Source organism: Sparus aurata, chromosome 12 (assembly GCF_900880675.1).
Source record: "Sparus aurata chromosome 12, fSpaAur1.1, whole genome shotgun sequence".
Taxonomy (NCBI): domain Eukaryota; kingdom Metazoa; phylum Chordata; class Actinopteri; order Spariformes; family Sparidae; genus Sparus; species Sparus aurata.
The window spans coordinates 3,852,154-3,868,088 of NC_044198.1; the positions used below are offsets into that span (position 1 = coordinate 3,852,154).

The 15,935-nt window shown below is 41.9% G+C and overlaps 1 protein-coding gene across 8 annotated transcripts in view; it reads left to right on the forward strand.

Moving 5' to 3' along the window:
* Positions 1 to 15,935, forward strand: part of sptan1 (spectrin alpha, non-erythrocytic 1) — a 33,056-nt gene that overhangs the window by 9,110 nt on the left and 8,011 nt on the right. For 4 of the 8 annotated variants that reach the window (XM_030436722.1, XM_030436725.1, XM_030436723.1 and 1 more), the window contains 35 exons: positions 109 to 348; positions 486 to 611; positions 1,168 to 1,308; positions 1,885 to 2,165; positions 2,352 to 2,496; positions 2,597 to 2,751; positions 2,985 to 3,120; positions 3,278 to 3,379; positions 3,494 to 3,631; positions 3,728 to 3,838; positions 3,962 to 4,039; positions 4,151 to 4,306; positions 4,429 to 4,633; positions 5,958 to 6,139; positions 6,243 to 6,486; positions 6,645 to 6,767; positions 6,862 to 7,079; positions 7,211 to 7,303; positions 7,467 to 7,601; positions 7,907 to 8,055; positions 8,307 to 8,363; positions 9,311 to 9,509; positions 9,988 to 10,092; positions 10,183 to 10,215; positions 10,310 to 10,345; positions 10,938 to 10,985; positions 11,660 to 11,751; positions 12,758 to 12,902; positions 13,019 to 13,200; positions 13,322 to 13,421; positions 13,519 to 13,716; positions 13,846 to 13,992; positions 14,082 to 14,185; positions 14,508 to 14,670; positions 15,033 to 15,047. In XM_030436722.1, the coding sequence (XP_030292582.1) occupies positions 112 to 348; positions 486 to 611; positions 1,168 to 1,308; positions 1,885 to 2,165; positions 2,352 to 2,496; positions 2,597 to 2,751; positions 2,985 to 3,120; positions 3,278 to 3,379; positions 3,494 to 3,631; positions 3,728 to 3,838; positions 3,962 to 4,039; positions 4,151 to 4,306; positions 4,429 to 4,633; positions 5,958 to 6,139; positions 6,243 to 6,486; positions 6,645 to 6,767; positions 6,862 to 7,079; positions 7,211 to 7,303; positions 7,467 to 7,601; positions 7,907 to 8,055; positions 8,307 to 8,363; positions 9,311 to 9,509; positions 9,988 to 10,092; positions 10,183 to 10,215; positions 10,310 to 10,345; positions 10,938 to 10,985; positions 11,660 to 11,751; positions 12,758 to 12,902; positions 13,019 to 13,200; positions 13,322 to 13,421; positions 13,519 to 13,716; positions 13,846 to 13,992; positions 14,082 to 14,185; positions 14,508 to 14,670; positions 15,033 to 15,047 (4,779 nt within the window). In that variant the 5' untranslated portion in view covers positions 109 to 111. Of the gene's footprint in view, positions 1 to 108; positions 349 to 485; positions 612 to 1,167; positions 1,309 to 1,884; positions 2,166 to 2,351; positions 2,497 to 2,596; positions 2,752 to 2,984; positions 3,121 to 3,277; positions 3,380 to 3,493; positions 3,632 to 3,727; positions 3,839 to 3,961; positions 4,040 to 4,150; positions 4,307 to 4,428; positions 4,634 to 5,957; positions 6,140 to 6,242; positions 6,487 to 6,644; positions 6,768 to 6,861; positions 7,080 to 7,210; positions 7,304 to 7,466; positions 7,602 to 7,906; positions 8,056 to 8,306; positions 8,364 to 9,310; positions 9,510 to 9,987; positions 10,093 to 10,182; positions 10,216 to 10,309; positions 10,346 to 10,937; positions 10,986 to 11,659; positions 11,752 to 12,757; positions 12,903 to 13,018; positions 13,201 to 13,321; positions 13,422 to 13,518; positions 13,717 to 13,845; positions 13,993 to 14,081; positions 14,186 to 14,507; positions 14,671 to 15,032; positions 15,048 to 15,935 lie in introns of those variants that run through there. The other 4 variants (XM_030436724.1, XM_030436726.1, XM_030436727.1 and 1 more) reach the window with 4 other exon arrangements.

Consider the following 15,935-nt stretch of genomic DNA (forward strand, 5'->3'; position numbering starts at 1 on the left):
TACATAGCTGAACTGTCATATATGTAAACCAATTTATTAGGAAACAAGTAAACAAAGTCATTCATGTTAAGAATTTACTTATGAGTATTATCTTTGATATGTTTTCAGAAAATGGACACCGCAGGGGCCAAAGTGCTGGAGACAGCAGAAGACATTCAGGAGCGCCGGCAGCAGGTGCTGGACCGCTACCGGCGTTTCAAGGACCTGTCGATTATGCGCCGGCAGAAGCTGGAGGATTCTTACCGCTTTCAGTTTTTCCGCCGTGACGCAGATGAGTTGGAGAAGTGGATCCAGGAGAAGCTGCAGATCGCCTCTGATGAGAACTACAAAGACCCCTCCAACCTGCAGGTTTGTCAGCCTGGTTTTTATGTTTCTCTGTGTACACTATTTTATCTTTTTTCATCATAAGCTCTGACTACAGAAGACTTTTTCAGTGTTGTATCAATCAATTTTTGGTAATTGTGTATATCATATCTACTACTCAGGGTAAGCTGCAAAAACATCAGGCCTTTGAAGCTGAAGTTCAGGCGAATGCTGGGGCCATCATCAAACTGGACGATACTGGAAACCTAATGATCAGCGAGGGACACTTTGCCTCAGAGACCATTCGAGTAAGACATACAATGATGAAAATATGGTTGCTCTAAAATGCATATGAATATTTCCTGGATGTCCTGTCCACTTGTTAACCTGATTCATGTGATTCAGTCCTACACACCCTACCGGACACAACAGAGACCTATAGTTACAAGTTTTAATATGGCTGAGTATATACAAGTAGGTGTTGAGCTGCTGTGGACAATGTGTGACTCTTGAGTGCTGTGAAAACTCTTCAATATCCAGCTCTGCACACCAAGCTATCCCTTCTCGTCATTCTGTTGTCAGGAAATAGACTTTTAATGCATGCATATGGGTCATCTCATTAGGAATGGTGCTTGTTGAAATGTTTTTGCTTCCAGGTGTGTGTTTTTTTTAAACAGCTATTATATCAGATGTAATTAATACCTTTTTAAAGTCCAGAACTTTCTGTGATTTATTACTATCTACTACATTTTGTATTTTAGATACAAAATACATGATACAGAAGTGTACAATGAATTCATTATTCTCCTTGTACTTGGCACTAACATTTTGAATAAATGCCTCCATTTCCCTCCTGTACACTAGACTCGTCTGGAGGAATTACATCGCCTATGGGACCTCCTGCTCCAGAGGACCAAGGAAAAGGGCATGCGTCTCCTGCAGGCCCAGAAACTGGTCCAGTACCTGCGTGAGTGTGAGGATGCCATGGACTGGATTACTGACAAGGTTAGACTTGTATTTGCAAAATGTTACAGAAAAATGGCTTTTAAAAAATATTGCTAGTGTAGCGAACAAGTGTTTCATATATTTCTGTGTTTAAGGGCATTCTTTCATTTTCAGAAGTCTTTCCACAATAAAGACTAAAGGTTTCTGTATTTGCTCGTCAGCCGCTTGAACAAAATATGAGCTGTCCTCATTTAAAGGAAATGGTATTTGGAATTGCCTGAAGCTAATATTACAGCTTAATCTGAATGAGGAATGAAATTTGAATTTAGTCAGGTATCACAACTCCAGGGAAGTAATTTTTGCACCAATGCTAATAAAGCAACTTAACTTCAAAATAACTGAGTCATGGCAAGCTGTATCTATGAATTAAGTTAAAACTAAGTGCATTAAGAATCTTAAAGTTGACCGAATTGTGATATTATTCGGTGAAGTTGGTAGGAGGGAGGGATACAGTGGTGCCAGCCTCAAATGTTACACATGTTAGCTGTTAAGAATTAACTTAGCATAAAGGTTAAAAGTTTGACTTGTGTGTATACATAAAAGCACTTAATGTTGTTCATCCATTTCCTCCTGTAGGAGGCCATGGCCACTTCTGAGGAGCTGGGCCAGGACCTGGAGCATGTGGAGCTCTTGCAGAAGAAGTTTGAGGAGTTCCAGACAGACCTGGCTGCCCATGAGGAACGTGTGAATGAGGTGAACCAGCTGGCAGCCAAGCTGATCCAGGAGTCCCATCCCGAGGTAGAGCTCATTGTTCGCAAGCAAGACGAGGTCAACGCAGCCTGGCAGCGCCTGAAGGGCCTGGCCCAGCAGAGGCAGGGCAAGCTGTTTGGGGCTGCCGAGGTGCAGCGCTTCAACAGGTAAACGATATCAGAGCAACTTGGGGACAGCTTTTGCTCACTGTGTGTGTGTTGATTGTGTTGTTGGCAATTATATTTATTTTGAAATAAGGTTACTTACTCTCTTTGGTGTTTTAACACACTCTAATGAAAAATGGTCTTTTGACACGGTGTGAATAAAAACCTGTGTGTTCATTCTTACAATAGGGATGTGGATGAGACCATCAGTTGGATCAAGGAGAAGGAGCAGCTGATGGCCTCTGATGACTTTGGTCGAGACCTGGCCAGTGTGCAGGCTCTGCTTCGCAAACACGAGGGTCTTGAGAGAGACCTGGCTGCCCTGGAAGATAAGGCAAGAAGATGTTCTACAGAAGATCCACATATATTCAGTAAGTTAAAAACTTGGTATTCTGAGCTCTTATTTTGTCTCCTGTTTCTTCTCTTTCTACCAGGTCAACACACTTGGTGGTGATGCAGAGCGCCTTCAGCAGACACATCCCCAAAATGCCTCCCAAATCCATCTGAAGAAAGACGAGCTCGTCACCAACTGGGAGCAGATTCGCACCTTGGCCGCTGAGCGCCACACCCGCCTGAACGACTCCTACAGGTAAAAAGCTAGACACAGTTTGGTGACAAACTGTCTGTAGAGCCATATATCTGTTACTTGTTGAATATATCAAATATGCTGCTTATGTTTTTTGTTTTGTATTTTAAAAAGGAATATGAAAACTGCTTTTCCACAGACAGATATTGACTCAGTGACAGTATAGAGGGAATGTAAGGCTTCTTTTCTCTCCAATAGTCTGCTCACTTCTGCCCTCTTGTGACAATTTCTTTAAGGCTGCAGCGTTTCACAGCTGACTTCAGGGATCTGACCAGCTGGGTGACAGAGATGAAGGCCCTTATTAATGCTGACGAGCTGGCCAATGATGTGGCTGGAGCGGAAGCTCTGCTAGACCGCCACCAGGAGCATAAGGTCAAATCTCCCATAACACACCAGGGCGCAGCTTCTTTGAATTGGATTTGCTTTTTAGTTTGTTCCTTTAAAAGCTGAACACTAGCATTTACTGCACATGTAAATCAAACAAAACAATTTGATAATATCAATAAGTGTTTTTATTTTGTGTTTTCAGGGAGAGATTGATGCCCATGAGGACAGTTTCAGGGCCACTGATGAAGCTGGCCAGGCCTTACTCAATACAGGACACTATGCCTCTGACGAGGTCAAGGAAAAGGTACGCCTATGATAGCATCCAAACTGTACTTATTGTCATATTGTATTACTGTATCTTTACCTTCACACTACCATTTACCATGTTTATAAAGGTGTGTCGTATTATTTTTTTTAGCTGGGCATCCTTACAGAGGAGAAGGAGTCTCTGCTGGATCTGTGGGAGGTTCGTAGGCAGCAGTATGAGCAGTGTATGGACCTGCAGCTCTTCTACAGGGACACTGAGCAAGTTGACAACTGGATGAGCAAACAAGAGGTAACCAACACCTTTCCTCAGGAAAGAATTAGCCCAGAGCATATTGTGTATTAGATATGATGTGCCAATTTTTATTGTCCTATGTTGATTGTGTAGGCTTTCCTCCTGAATGAAGACCTTGGTGACTCCCTGGACAGTGTAGAGGCATTGCTGAAAAAACACGAAGACTTTGAGAAGTCACTTAGCGCCCAGGAGGAGAAGATCACCGTAAGTTCCTTCCTACAATTGGAAGGTGTTCAGTCACAGACAAGTTATATTGAGTTGTTACGAAAATTGTTTTGTTATGATATAGGATACAGTTCTCCATATCTCTCCTCCTTGTACATCCAGGCCCTGGATGAGTTTGCAACCAAATTAATCCAGAACAACCACTATGCCAAAGAGGACGTGGCTACCCGCAGAGATGCTGTAAGTACTTCCCACAAATCAGACTGTACACTAAAGCAGCTGGCAATTTTGTATTTCTCCCAGTGTGAACTTAAAAAGTAATACATCTTCTTTTATTTTGAACATTCATAGCTGCTTAGCCGCCGCAACGCCCTGCATGAGCGTGCTCAGTCTCGTCGGTCTGCTTTGGAGGATTCCTTCCACCTGCAGCAGTTCTTTAGGGACTCTGATGAGCTCAAGAGCTGGATCAACGAGAAGATGAAGACTGCCACAGATGAGGCTTACAAGGTAATTGATCAAACAATAGGTGATTCTTGTTTTAAGATGTGTCCATCTTGAAATGCGTTTGTACATCCAAATGTTAAACCCACTGTTTCTAATCCTCTGTGCCTCTGCCATCTGGACAACAGGACCCCTCCAACCTGCAAGGAAAGGTGCAGAAACACCAGGCTTTTGAAGCTGAGCTGTCAGCGAATCAGAGCCGCATCGATGCCCTGCAGAAGTCAGGCCAGGAGCTGCTGGATGGAAAGCATTACGCCTCCACTGAGGTGGCTGGCCGCATGGAGGAAGTCAGCTCCCAGTGGAAGAAACTACTAGAGGCCACTGAGCTCAAAGGTACTGACTGCAGGAAAGCTTAGGTTGCCCGGTTTTGTACTGAACTGAAGATAGTGTAGGTGTTTTGTGGACAGGTTGGATTTCATTCAAGTACAAAGTTGATATCTTCAAATATCTGAGAAAAGAGACCTGAGGACGATAAACGTTTGAGCAACCACAAACCAAAAAACAACAACAAGACATGTGAAACTAGACATACAGTCAAGCAAAAAATGAAGAAATCAATAAAGGCATATTAAAGATGTTAAATGAAAGGGGGAATGGAAGAATCAAGCCCCTGGGACGGTAGTTCTGTCCAGATTAGTGGGTACATTCAGGATGTCTGAGGTTCAGTAGTTGGATTATGTACTTCAATGAGAGAAGACGTGAGGTTGTAAGTCATCCAGGTTTGTAATACAGAGAGCAGTGATGTGTACAGAACTTATCATTAATGAGATGGGGTTTAACTGCTGAATGGATGAAAGCACCGCATGGTAATAAAGTGCATTATAGTTAACTGAACAAGAGTTTAACAGTCTTGAAAAGAAAGCCATACATTCTATACAGGGAGTATAGAAGAGTATTAAAGGGTTACATTCAGATTTTTTTGGGGTCATTTGTATGTATGTGTTTGTATGGAGGTGAAAGTATTATTAGTACCCACGACAGAATTACTGGCAAGATAGTCAGAGGAACAACTTTTAGAGAATACCACGCACCTGGTCCAAATAATTTCTTTTAAAAAGGTCCCTGTGTCAAATCAGATTATAGAGTCAAATTCTTGCCATGACTGAGCTAAGTGATTAGCTCCAAATTATAGTTTGCCGCCATTCATGACCTGCTTGATAGGGAAGGAGGTAAGGCTGTCACAATATCAGACTACACAATTATCATGTTCAAACGTTTTCATGATGACGCTATTATCACTATCTCCAGAAATGTTTTCTCTTCAACATTGTTTGAAAAATAAAAAAGACCAGAAAATAATCAAGTCTAGGGAGGTGGGGTGCGCAGATAGTCTAGTGGTTAAGAGTGCATGCCAAATATGCAGCTGACCCTGGTTTGGATCCTGCCCGGAGGACCTTTGCTGCATGTCACACCCCCCTCTCTCTCCCATCAGAGTCAGAGTCTGCGTGGGACCAGTCAGATAAAATTGTATCGTCTGTATAAAAAAGATATATTGAAGTACTGATTACTTCAGGAAAAAGTGTGTGTAAAATGTAAATAATCATGGACTAAGAATGACCCCTCAAGAACCCCATTACTGATGTTAAGATGTCTGACTGAGCTGAGTTTTGTTTGCAAATTTAATGTGATTTTTCTGCTGTCTGATGTTTTACTTTAGGCATCAAGCTCCGTGAGGCCAACCAGCAGCAGCAATTTAACAGAAATGTTGAGGACATTGAGCTATGGCTGTATGAGGTTGAGGGCCACCTGGCTTCAGATGACTATGGAAAAGACCTGACCAGTGTCCAGAACCTACAGAAAAAACATGCACTGCTGGAGGCTGATGTGGCTGCTCACCAGGTACCCAATGCAAGATATATAGTACATCATACGAGCATACCTGATACCTACTAATACCCATGTTACTTGTACACTATTTAATAAATGAATTGTTATCTCTCAGGATCGCATTGATGGCATAACAATCCAGGGTCGCCAGTTCCAAGAGGCTGGGCACTTTGATGCTGACAACATCCGCAAGAAACAGGAGGCCTTGGTGGTGCGTTATGAAGCCCTGCGTGAGCCCATGGCTGCACGCAAGCAGAAACTGTCGGACTCTCTCAGGCTTCAGCAGCTGTTTAGAGATGTGGAGGATGAGGAGACTTGGATCCGTGAGAAGGAGCCCATTGCTGCCTCTACCAACAGAGGTAAAACTGAGTGCAGTCAGCATCCAGGCTGCCATCTGAAAATAGATTACATAGATAAGCAGTTAACTTGGGGGATGTTTCAGTTGAAGCCCACCATTTAGATATTTCATATGATTGATTAAAGTTTTTAAAAAAATCTGTCTTGGTGTTTTCCTCAGGCAAAGACCTGATTGGTGTCCAGAACTTGCTGAAGAAGCACCAGGCCCTGCAGGCTGAGATCACTGGTCATGAGCCTCGCATTAAGGCTGTCACCCAGAAAGGAGAGGCTATGGTGGAGGAAGGTATTCACTGCAATTCCAAGCCTTGTTTAGAAATCTTCTGGAAGATACCAAAGTTAATTATTGTTTAACCTGATCTGAAATGCTGTGCTCCCAGGGCACTTTGCTGGTGAGGAGGTGAAAGTTAAGTTGGGTGAACTTCATGGACGCTGGGACACACTGAAGTCTAAGGCATCCCAAAGAAGACAGGATCTGGAGGACTCTTTGCAGGCCCAGCAGTACTTTGCAGATGCAAATGAGGCTGAGTCTTGGATGAGGGAGAAGGAGCCCATTGTGGGGAGCGTAGACTATGGCAAAGACGAGGACTCTGCTGAGGTACAACACCACAGATGTGTTTCAACAAAATAACAGAAAAACTCATATTTTCTAAGACACTATATACTATTTAAGTAAGAAGTACATGTCTTGTTTATATCCCTTTGTGATGAATAGTATTTCTTCCACAGGCTCTGCTCAAGAAGCATGAGGCCCTGATGTCTGACCTGACTGCATACGGCAGCAGCATTCACGGGCTGAAGGAACAGGCCCAGTCCTGCAGGGTAAAACCCAATTCTTCTTAAAACACAACCTCAACTCTGCACATGTGTTCTGTTGGAGGATTTTCAATGCACAGTGAAGCCTCTTATTGCTAGTCCGTTTTAGGAATTCTCTGGTAATCAGTGGTGAGATAATGAGACAAAATGTTGTTTTTTAACTCTACAGCAACAAGTGGCACCAACTGATGATGAGACTGGGAAAGAGCTGGTCCTGGCCTTGTATGACTACCAGGAGAAGAGTCCCCGAGAAGTTACTATGAAGAAGGGAGACATCCTCACCCTGCTCAACAGCACCAACAAGGTATAGATCAAACCAGCTCAATTTGACTGCACCATTAACTGTACTTCAGGCTAAACCTAGCCCGTTCATTCTACTTCATTTTTTATGGTACAGATATGGTAATCATAATGGTCTGAAATGTAAAATTGTGTATTGTTTTTAATCATGAAACATACAATTTTGGAATTTTTTATATACAAGTACTGTTGTTGTTGTTAGTATTATCAATAAAGATATCCTGTAATTTAGTGAAATTAAACAGCCATTGAAGCCCTTTTTGTGATCACATGCTGATATTACTCCTCTGTGTGTCCTCCTTCCTACAGGACTGGTGGAAGGTGGAGGTGAACGATCGCCAGGGCTTTGTTCCTGCTGCTTATGTGAAGAAGCTTGACCCCACCCAGTCCTCTTCCAGGGAAAACCTGCTAGATGAGCATGGTAGCATTGCACTGCGCCAAGACCAGATTGAGAATCAGTAAGAAACCCTAACCTTCTGTATTTTTCTCATCAACTAATTTCTCTTTTCCAACTAGATTTATCTGATTATTCCCTTTTCAGTCTTTCTCTGTTCTTTAACCTCTCTTACTTCCATGACATCATATTCTCTGCTCAGTTTTCTAACACTAATGACCTTCCCCCTGGCCTCTTTCTGTCTCCTCTGCTGTCCTTTGCTGTATTTAACAACTAAATCTTGCCTTGCTGTGCGTTCGCCTTGCCACTGAGCAGGCTTGTCACCAAGGAGGCCTGCAGCGTGTCTGTGCGCATGAAGCAGGTGGAAGAGCTGTGAGTAGGAACCAGCGTCCCTCTGAGTGTTCTTGTGATCGTGATACCACTAAATTTCATCAGCAGTTTTACATCCCTCCCAACCCGAACAACCCTGATGTTGTGTGACACTGTGTCAACTTCACCCCGTCTTCTATTCGGTACAGGGATAGAAGTACTTTTGACGCTCATCCCTAACATCCCTCTCATCCCAGGCCTGCCCATGGATGTGAATTGCTTATTTTCTGTCTGTCATTAGCCATTCTGTTATGCACATGTTGCGCTTTGACTCACTTTTGCATAGGTAATCTCAATGTCCAAGGTAGGGTTGGGCCATTGCGTCTTTATTCAAGTCAGCCAGTTACTTTAGACAGTGACAGTTACTTGAGACATGCTGTCCTATTGGGATTAAATCACAGCAATTTATTGAAAGGCTGGTATTCATTGGTAGGCATCAAGGATTAAAAGCCACCTCACTTGGCTTATTATCAGTTTTGGTCCTACAGTAGCATACTGTTATCAAGATGTTCTCCTAGACCTCATCTGTTTGCTGAAACAATTAAATAAAGTCTGCATTACATAAATGGTTTTCAATGTCTCACAGTTTAACAACAGGAGTTTAGGGCAACCAGCAAATGTTCAATCAATGATGATGATGATCAATCAATCATTACATTTTCCATTGATCATTTTGGTATAATCAATCAAATTCTAATAAACTCCTGGACTCCTATCAAAATTTCTTCCAATTGGTTTGACTGTTCACTTCAGCTCTACAGGATGATTTCACGTTTTTTGTTTTGGGAATCATTGGTTTTTATCCCAGAAATGAGTAATAAATACAAATTCCTTTCAAGCTTATTCTCCATCATCAGTTGTCATTTTTAGTCTTTGAAAAATAAACGTAAACATTAAGCTTTTGTATGAACATTACACGATTTCATTATATGGTTGTGACTTTTCCCAAGGTACGGCACCCTGATGGAGCTGGGAGAGAAACGCAAGGACATGCTAGAGAAGAGCTGCAAGAAGTTTATGTTATTCCGCGAGGCCAATGAGCTTCAGCAGTGGATCAATGAGAAGGAGAGTGCCCTCACTAACGAAGAAGTCGGCTCTGACCTGGAACAGGTCGAGGTCTTGCAGAAGAAGTTTGACGACTTCCAGAAGGTAATGGACGCAGTTTTGAAAATGTTTTTCCTTTACCAGAAGTCATTCTGTCATGTCCAAGTTAACCCTTTGTTCCACTAGCTTCTGTAACTCAACGCAAACGCTTTTTTAGCTATTCTTATATCAGTCTTTCTGACAAAGTGACTGGCACCTAAAATTGAAACTGTCATAATTTACCAAAGTAAACCGCCGTGACTTACATCCACCATTATTCCAACCATTCTGTAAATTATTTAGTCTGAATTGAAGCCAGGGACAAACCTGAAGAATGACTATAAAGAGATTGCTCATCTTCTCACTGATGGTTTCATTTACATATGTATAGTCATCAGAATTGAATTGATAATGTTTCTTAACAAGTTAAAAACTCCTTGTTGCTGCCGTGACTTCACTCTTACCTTCTGTGTATTTGTTGAGATTGCTTGAACATGTCATGTCTGACAGAAAGTGTATGATGTTGCTCTTTTGTTTGGTCCAGGACCTGAAGGCCAATGAGTCTCGTCTGAGGGACATCAACAAAGTAGCTTCTGAGCTGGAGTCTGAAGGTCTCATGGCTGAGGAGGCCCCTGCGGTTCAGGCTCAAGTAAGTTCTACCCTCCTGGTTTAACCGTATGAATCAATTTACGTGCTTTAATTGTTGGATTTTTATGGAAATTGTGTTTTACATCTGCAGCAACAAGAGCTGCTTGGTGCTGCACCCGGCAAGGTTAGAATCATTTCTGTAATTTACATACATTTTGCTTGATATTTGGGAAATGTTTTAGATATCACAACAATGACATTTATGTTTCTTGGAACAGGATGAAGCCGATTCCAAGACTGCATCTCCATGGAAGGTGAGCGTCCTCTAACTGTTAATCCGTATCAACCAAATGCATTCCAGCATTCAATTGTTTTATGAATTTTTTTTTTTATAAAAAATGCATCAACTGCAAAGACCTGACAGACTGTCAGTCTTGATCTGATACTGTAACTGTGCATGACTGTTCAGCATTGGGTTGATGTTTGATACTGGTGTGTCACTTCTTGTATTAACTGCAATCATGCCCAGAGACATTTTATCGGCATGTGGATAATGTTACATATCTGCATGGAATATGATTAGACATTTATGAGACAAATGGGAGCTGAGAGTTCCCAAGCCTTTTTAAATCTCTCTGAAATTTAAAATGATGTCCCGAGATGTCTCAAGTCATTTCCAAATGTTTTGTTTGATTCATCATAATATAATGTTTGGGGCTGGTTCAGCTCCAGCCATGGTTGCAGTTCTGTCTCTGCCCTGACTGGTGTAATGTCTTGGTTGGTCTTTGGAGAAGACAAAGACAAACCCTGGGAGTTTCCATACTACTCTTGACTGGTGTGGTGTTTTTTCTGTTTTTGTCCTCCTCCTTTTCCCTACCTCTTTCTACCATGTTTTGTTGACTATAGAATATACGCTTGGCTGTTCAAACAACGGCTAACTTTAATACTATCAAGGTAAGATTAACTAGTCCATCCCAACCTCCCCCTCCCTAGCTCCCCTGTCCCGCATTGTGGTCAGAAAACTAACCCCGTCGTCATGGTTTCTGTCACGGTGTCACCTGATCAGTCTTGTCCTGTTCTCTGAAACCCGACTCAAACTAATTCAAAGAGTGGTTTGGTTTGGTTCCATCTTCTCTCTCATGGCATCTGTTTGTCTTGTTATCATCCATTTTGTTGACTGTAGTATGAATGATTGTTGGCATACTACATAAGTTGAGTCTTTAGCATCCTTTTTGCCGTCATTGTCTTTGATCTCATTCTCTGTCATTTTCTTCCCATGTATCCAGTCCTGTGCATCTCACCCCCATCATGCACCTGCCCTTGTTTGTCCATCACTGTCTGTGCTTATCAGTCACATGCACATCTAATGCACATTGCATTTGCATGATCATATTTAATTTAGCATCCCTTACCTTCAAATAATGATCTCAAAGTTTATCTGATGTTGCTGTTTAATGTTAATGGCTCAATCACTCTGATTCCCTCTTGAGGGTGTGCGTAGTTCACCTACTATACTGCAAATCGTTGTAAATTTTGAGAACAAAACTGGAATAAACAGGCCGCAGAAGGGCTTGGCAAACCCTGAAGAGTGCAGAGTGTATTTTTAATGCCAACTGTTTTGTGTGTAGGAGCTGAACAATCGCTGGCGGTCCCTGCAGCAGCTTGCTGAAGATAGGAGCAACATGCTGGGAAGTGCCCATGAGGTGCAGCGATTCCACAGGTAAGAGCTGAAGACTGTTAGAAAACACATGGTGTGGTGTATTTTACATAACCTACACCAAGCTCTGTTAAGCTGCACTTTCATGTACATGAAGTTACCGGAACCATACAATTCTGACTCACAAATTTGATGTTTGGGTTTGAGCGGGGTGATACAGAAAAAGTGTTGGCCTTGTACAGATCCCATTCCAGATTCTAACAAATCTGGCTGGCATCACATTTGTCGTGGGAAAAAAAATGGGATTGAGAGAAAGAACATTGGCCTAATCTTCCAGAGTTGGGGGTTACATGATCACCTGGTTTCAGACCTGTGAATATTCATCATAACTCCAATTTGTTTAGTTCTTCTTATTTGAACACAAGCTTTCATATGACAATTTGCTAGCCTTCTGGTTTCTACCTACATTTAAAAAGCTTCATAATTAAGTTTTTTTTTCAATCAACGTGATGGTCTGCTTATAGCAACTGTTACCAAAGCTTGTGTTGCCTGATATTATCTCTAATGGAAAAAATATTTTCTCATTACTAACTGCTTACAGCAAAACCATATGCACTTTTTCCCAACAAGAAACAAGCACACACTATCACATGAAAAGATAAAGTCAAACAATACTAATTCAGTATGATAATAGGAATGATGGTAAAAGCTATGTGAAAAAGTCAGCAGACTCAATAATATCATTTACACAGCAATATCTATGTTTACTAGACTAATTAACAATATAGCAGCAAACTAAACCCCTCAATGTTTTCAATTGAGGAATAATGTTTTGTGTTTTAATTTCTTATTACTCAGTTTTCCTCAAACCAGCAACTAGTGGACAGCACTGTAATAATTGCTTCTTACAAGAATCAAGATGTTTAATAGCTAAAAAAAAAAGTTTTCTTGTGCAGTGTTTAAACTGAAACCATGTGCTTACTTGCACATAAAACACTTCCAGATGTTTCAACAAGCGTACAGATGCACTTTACAACATTTGACCAAAGTTGTGTTCATTCCTGCTCAGGGATGCTGATGAAACCAAAGAGTGGATTGAGGAAAAGAACCAGGCCCTCAACACTGACAACTATGGTCACGACTTGGCCAGTGTCCAGGCTTTGCAGCGCAAACATGAAGGCTTTGAGAGAGACCTGGCAGCCCTGGGTGATAAGGTTAGATTATCTTTTAGTCAAAATGTGAGATTGTAGCTGATCTACCATCAAATCGTTGGTGTAAGTGTATTTAGTCTCTTGAGGCATTTCCTAATTTTTCCTCCTCGCCCGCCCAGGTGAACTCTCTTGGGGAGACAGCAGAGCGTCTCATTCAGTCCCACCCTGAAGCAGTGGATGACATCCAGGAGAAATGCACTGAGCTGAACACTGCCTGGAGCAGCCTGGTAGGACGTGCTGACCAGCGCAAAGACAAGCTTGGCAACTCTCACGACTTGCAGCGCTTCCTCTCTGACTTCAGGTGAGAACAGCTGTTGGATGTCATTGTCAGATTTATTTGTTCAGGTGATGAACTAGAGTGAAAATGGGATACAGTTTGCTTTTGGTAATTTTCTGGCTATAACTCGTCACCTTTTACACAGAGATCTGATGTCATGGATTAATGGCATCCGAGGACTGGTGTCCTCAGAGGAGCTTGCCAAGGATGTGACCGGAGCTGAGGCCCTTCTGGAAAGACACCAGGTATTGAATTGTTATTATTAATTTTCTGTACAAAATTGATGCCTTTGTCCTCTCGGTTTTGACCATCCATCTTTCTTTTCTTTTTCCATCTTTTCAGGAACACCGCACAGAGATTGATGCGCGTGCTGGTACCTTCCACGCCTTTGAACAGTTCGGCCAGCAGCTGCTGGTGCGAGGCCACTATGCTAGTCCCGAGATTCAGCAGAAACTGGAGGCTCTAGACCGTGAGCGTGCTGACCTGGAGAAGGCCTGGGTGCAGCGTCGCATGATGTTAGACCAGTGCCTTGAGCTCCAGGTACTGAAGTGTTGAGCCCATGGCATGCCCCACTAGAAACAGCTATTGTGTCGACTGACAGATGTCCTTGACCCTCCGCTGACTTACTAACTCTCTTTGTCTCTTTGACTCTCATTTGTCCCCTTGTAGCTCTTCAACAGGGACTGTGAGCAGGCTGAGAACTGGATGGCAGCTCGAGAAGCCTTCCTTGCCAGTGATGACAAGGGTGACTCCCTGGACAGTGTGGAGGCCCTCATCAAGAAACATGAAGACTTTGACAAGGCCATTAATGTGCAGGTCAGTAAAATGTTTTGCTGCTCATTAATAGCTTGAAAATTGATCACACTTGTGTTCCATTAATGATGAAATGTTGCATTGCTGTACAGGAGGAGAAGATTGCTGCTCTGCAGTCCTTTGCTGAACAGCTAATTGGAGCTGACCATTATGCCAAACCTGAGATCTTCAACCGCCGCAAGGAAGTCCTTGACAGGTAGAACACAAAACATAAGACAGAGCAGAAGAATCGTTTTCCTTTACTCCATATATGCACCCTTACTAATGTTCAGCATTTAGAGAGACATTCCCAGTGTAGTTTCAAGTACCATCACTCACATTGTCAATCTGAACAGGGATAAGATCTAAACCAGTTCCTAGATGGGCAGCAGTAGGAAAGACATTTTTCTTAGCATTTCAACTGAGACAGGACAGAACCACTTGGTAATTTAGTAAGCAAACTAAAGGCAACCTTTGTCAAAAAAAGAAAAATTGTGTTTGAGCTCTATTTGTAAACTTAAAACTCTGATGTTTGAAAGGTGGCGCCACCTGAAGGCCCAGATGATCGAAAAGCGTTCCAAGCTGGGTGAATCCCAGACCTTGCAGCAGTTCAGCAGGGACGTGGACGAAATTGAGGCTTGGATCAGCGAGAAGCTTCAGACTGCAACTGATGAGTCTTACAAGGACCCAACCAACATCCAGGTACAAAAATGGCTTCCACTAGAACAGGTCAAATTCACAGAAGTTCAGTGCATCGTAAGCTAGTCTGAGAGGAGTGTGACTGTAAATTCCTCTGATCAGTTCAGTGAATATAAAAGATGGCACCTAATTGTTTTTACAGGGATTGTAAATAATACAAGTACCATTCCACGGATGGTAACTGATTCTAGAGCAGGGGAGTTTGAAGGAAGTCAGTCGTGTGTCCTGGGCTAAATTAGAATTGCTTATCTGTTTGTCTTGTTTTATTGATGACACTCTCCTTTAACAATGTCAAATCCCTCCCTGTGTCCTGTCTGAAGTGAGACTGAATTTTTCTCCCACTGTCTTATTTTTTTTTTTTATAGCTGTCCAAGCTGCTGGTAAGTTTAAGTAGTTTGTCAGCTGACTAACAACCGAGCAGGTTCTCCTCCATGTGTCCACGTCTTTGCTGTGTGTGTAGACACGATGTAGAATGAGCACTCCGTCCATCTTGAGTTTGTCCCTCATCAGCACCGTTTAGTGCCAGCTTCTTTTCCATCTGGGTTTTAATTACTTTAATTTAAAAAAAAAAAAAAAAGAAAAAAAAGCTTATTGCTGTGTTCATTTTTGTATTTCATTCTAGGTATGTTTGTCATAGAAGGCTACTAGTTGTTGGGTGTGGCTTCCATCATTATTTTTAATTCTTGAGGGAGGTTATCTTCAAACTTGCTTCAGATGTTTGAGTCAGAATCATTGAATTAGCTTGGAAATGTAATTGAGGTAGAGTCATAGCACAGCAAGGATGGCTCGACACTGCTGAAAAGCTGATAAATTCTAAATTGTGAGAAGCAATCAGTGGTCCTTAACTGGCTCCTGTGTATGATGATACTAAAGACAGTATATACAAAGAGGGTGTTGTAGGCCAGCCGAGAAGATAAAGCAACTTAAAAAAAAAAATACAAACATGAAGCAACTTTGAAGTGATTCTTCTTTCAACAAGTTTTTTTTCAAAGTTCGCGCTGTTGCAGATGTTTTCCTCTATACGGCATTATATGTTTACTTGTTTGTCGTGTGTTTTTGTCAGTGTCCGACATACTGTCTGTCATGATCTGTGTCCTGTGTTGAAGTAATTATTTTATATTCCACCTTCTAGTTTTGCTGTTCCAAACAATTTTATGAACTAATTAACATTTGACATTAATGTCAGCCTCATTATGCTTTGGATAAAGTTTTTTTTTTTATCATTAGTGGTCAAATTAATTGCTTAAGAATGCAATAATGCTAAGTGT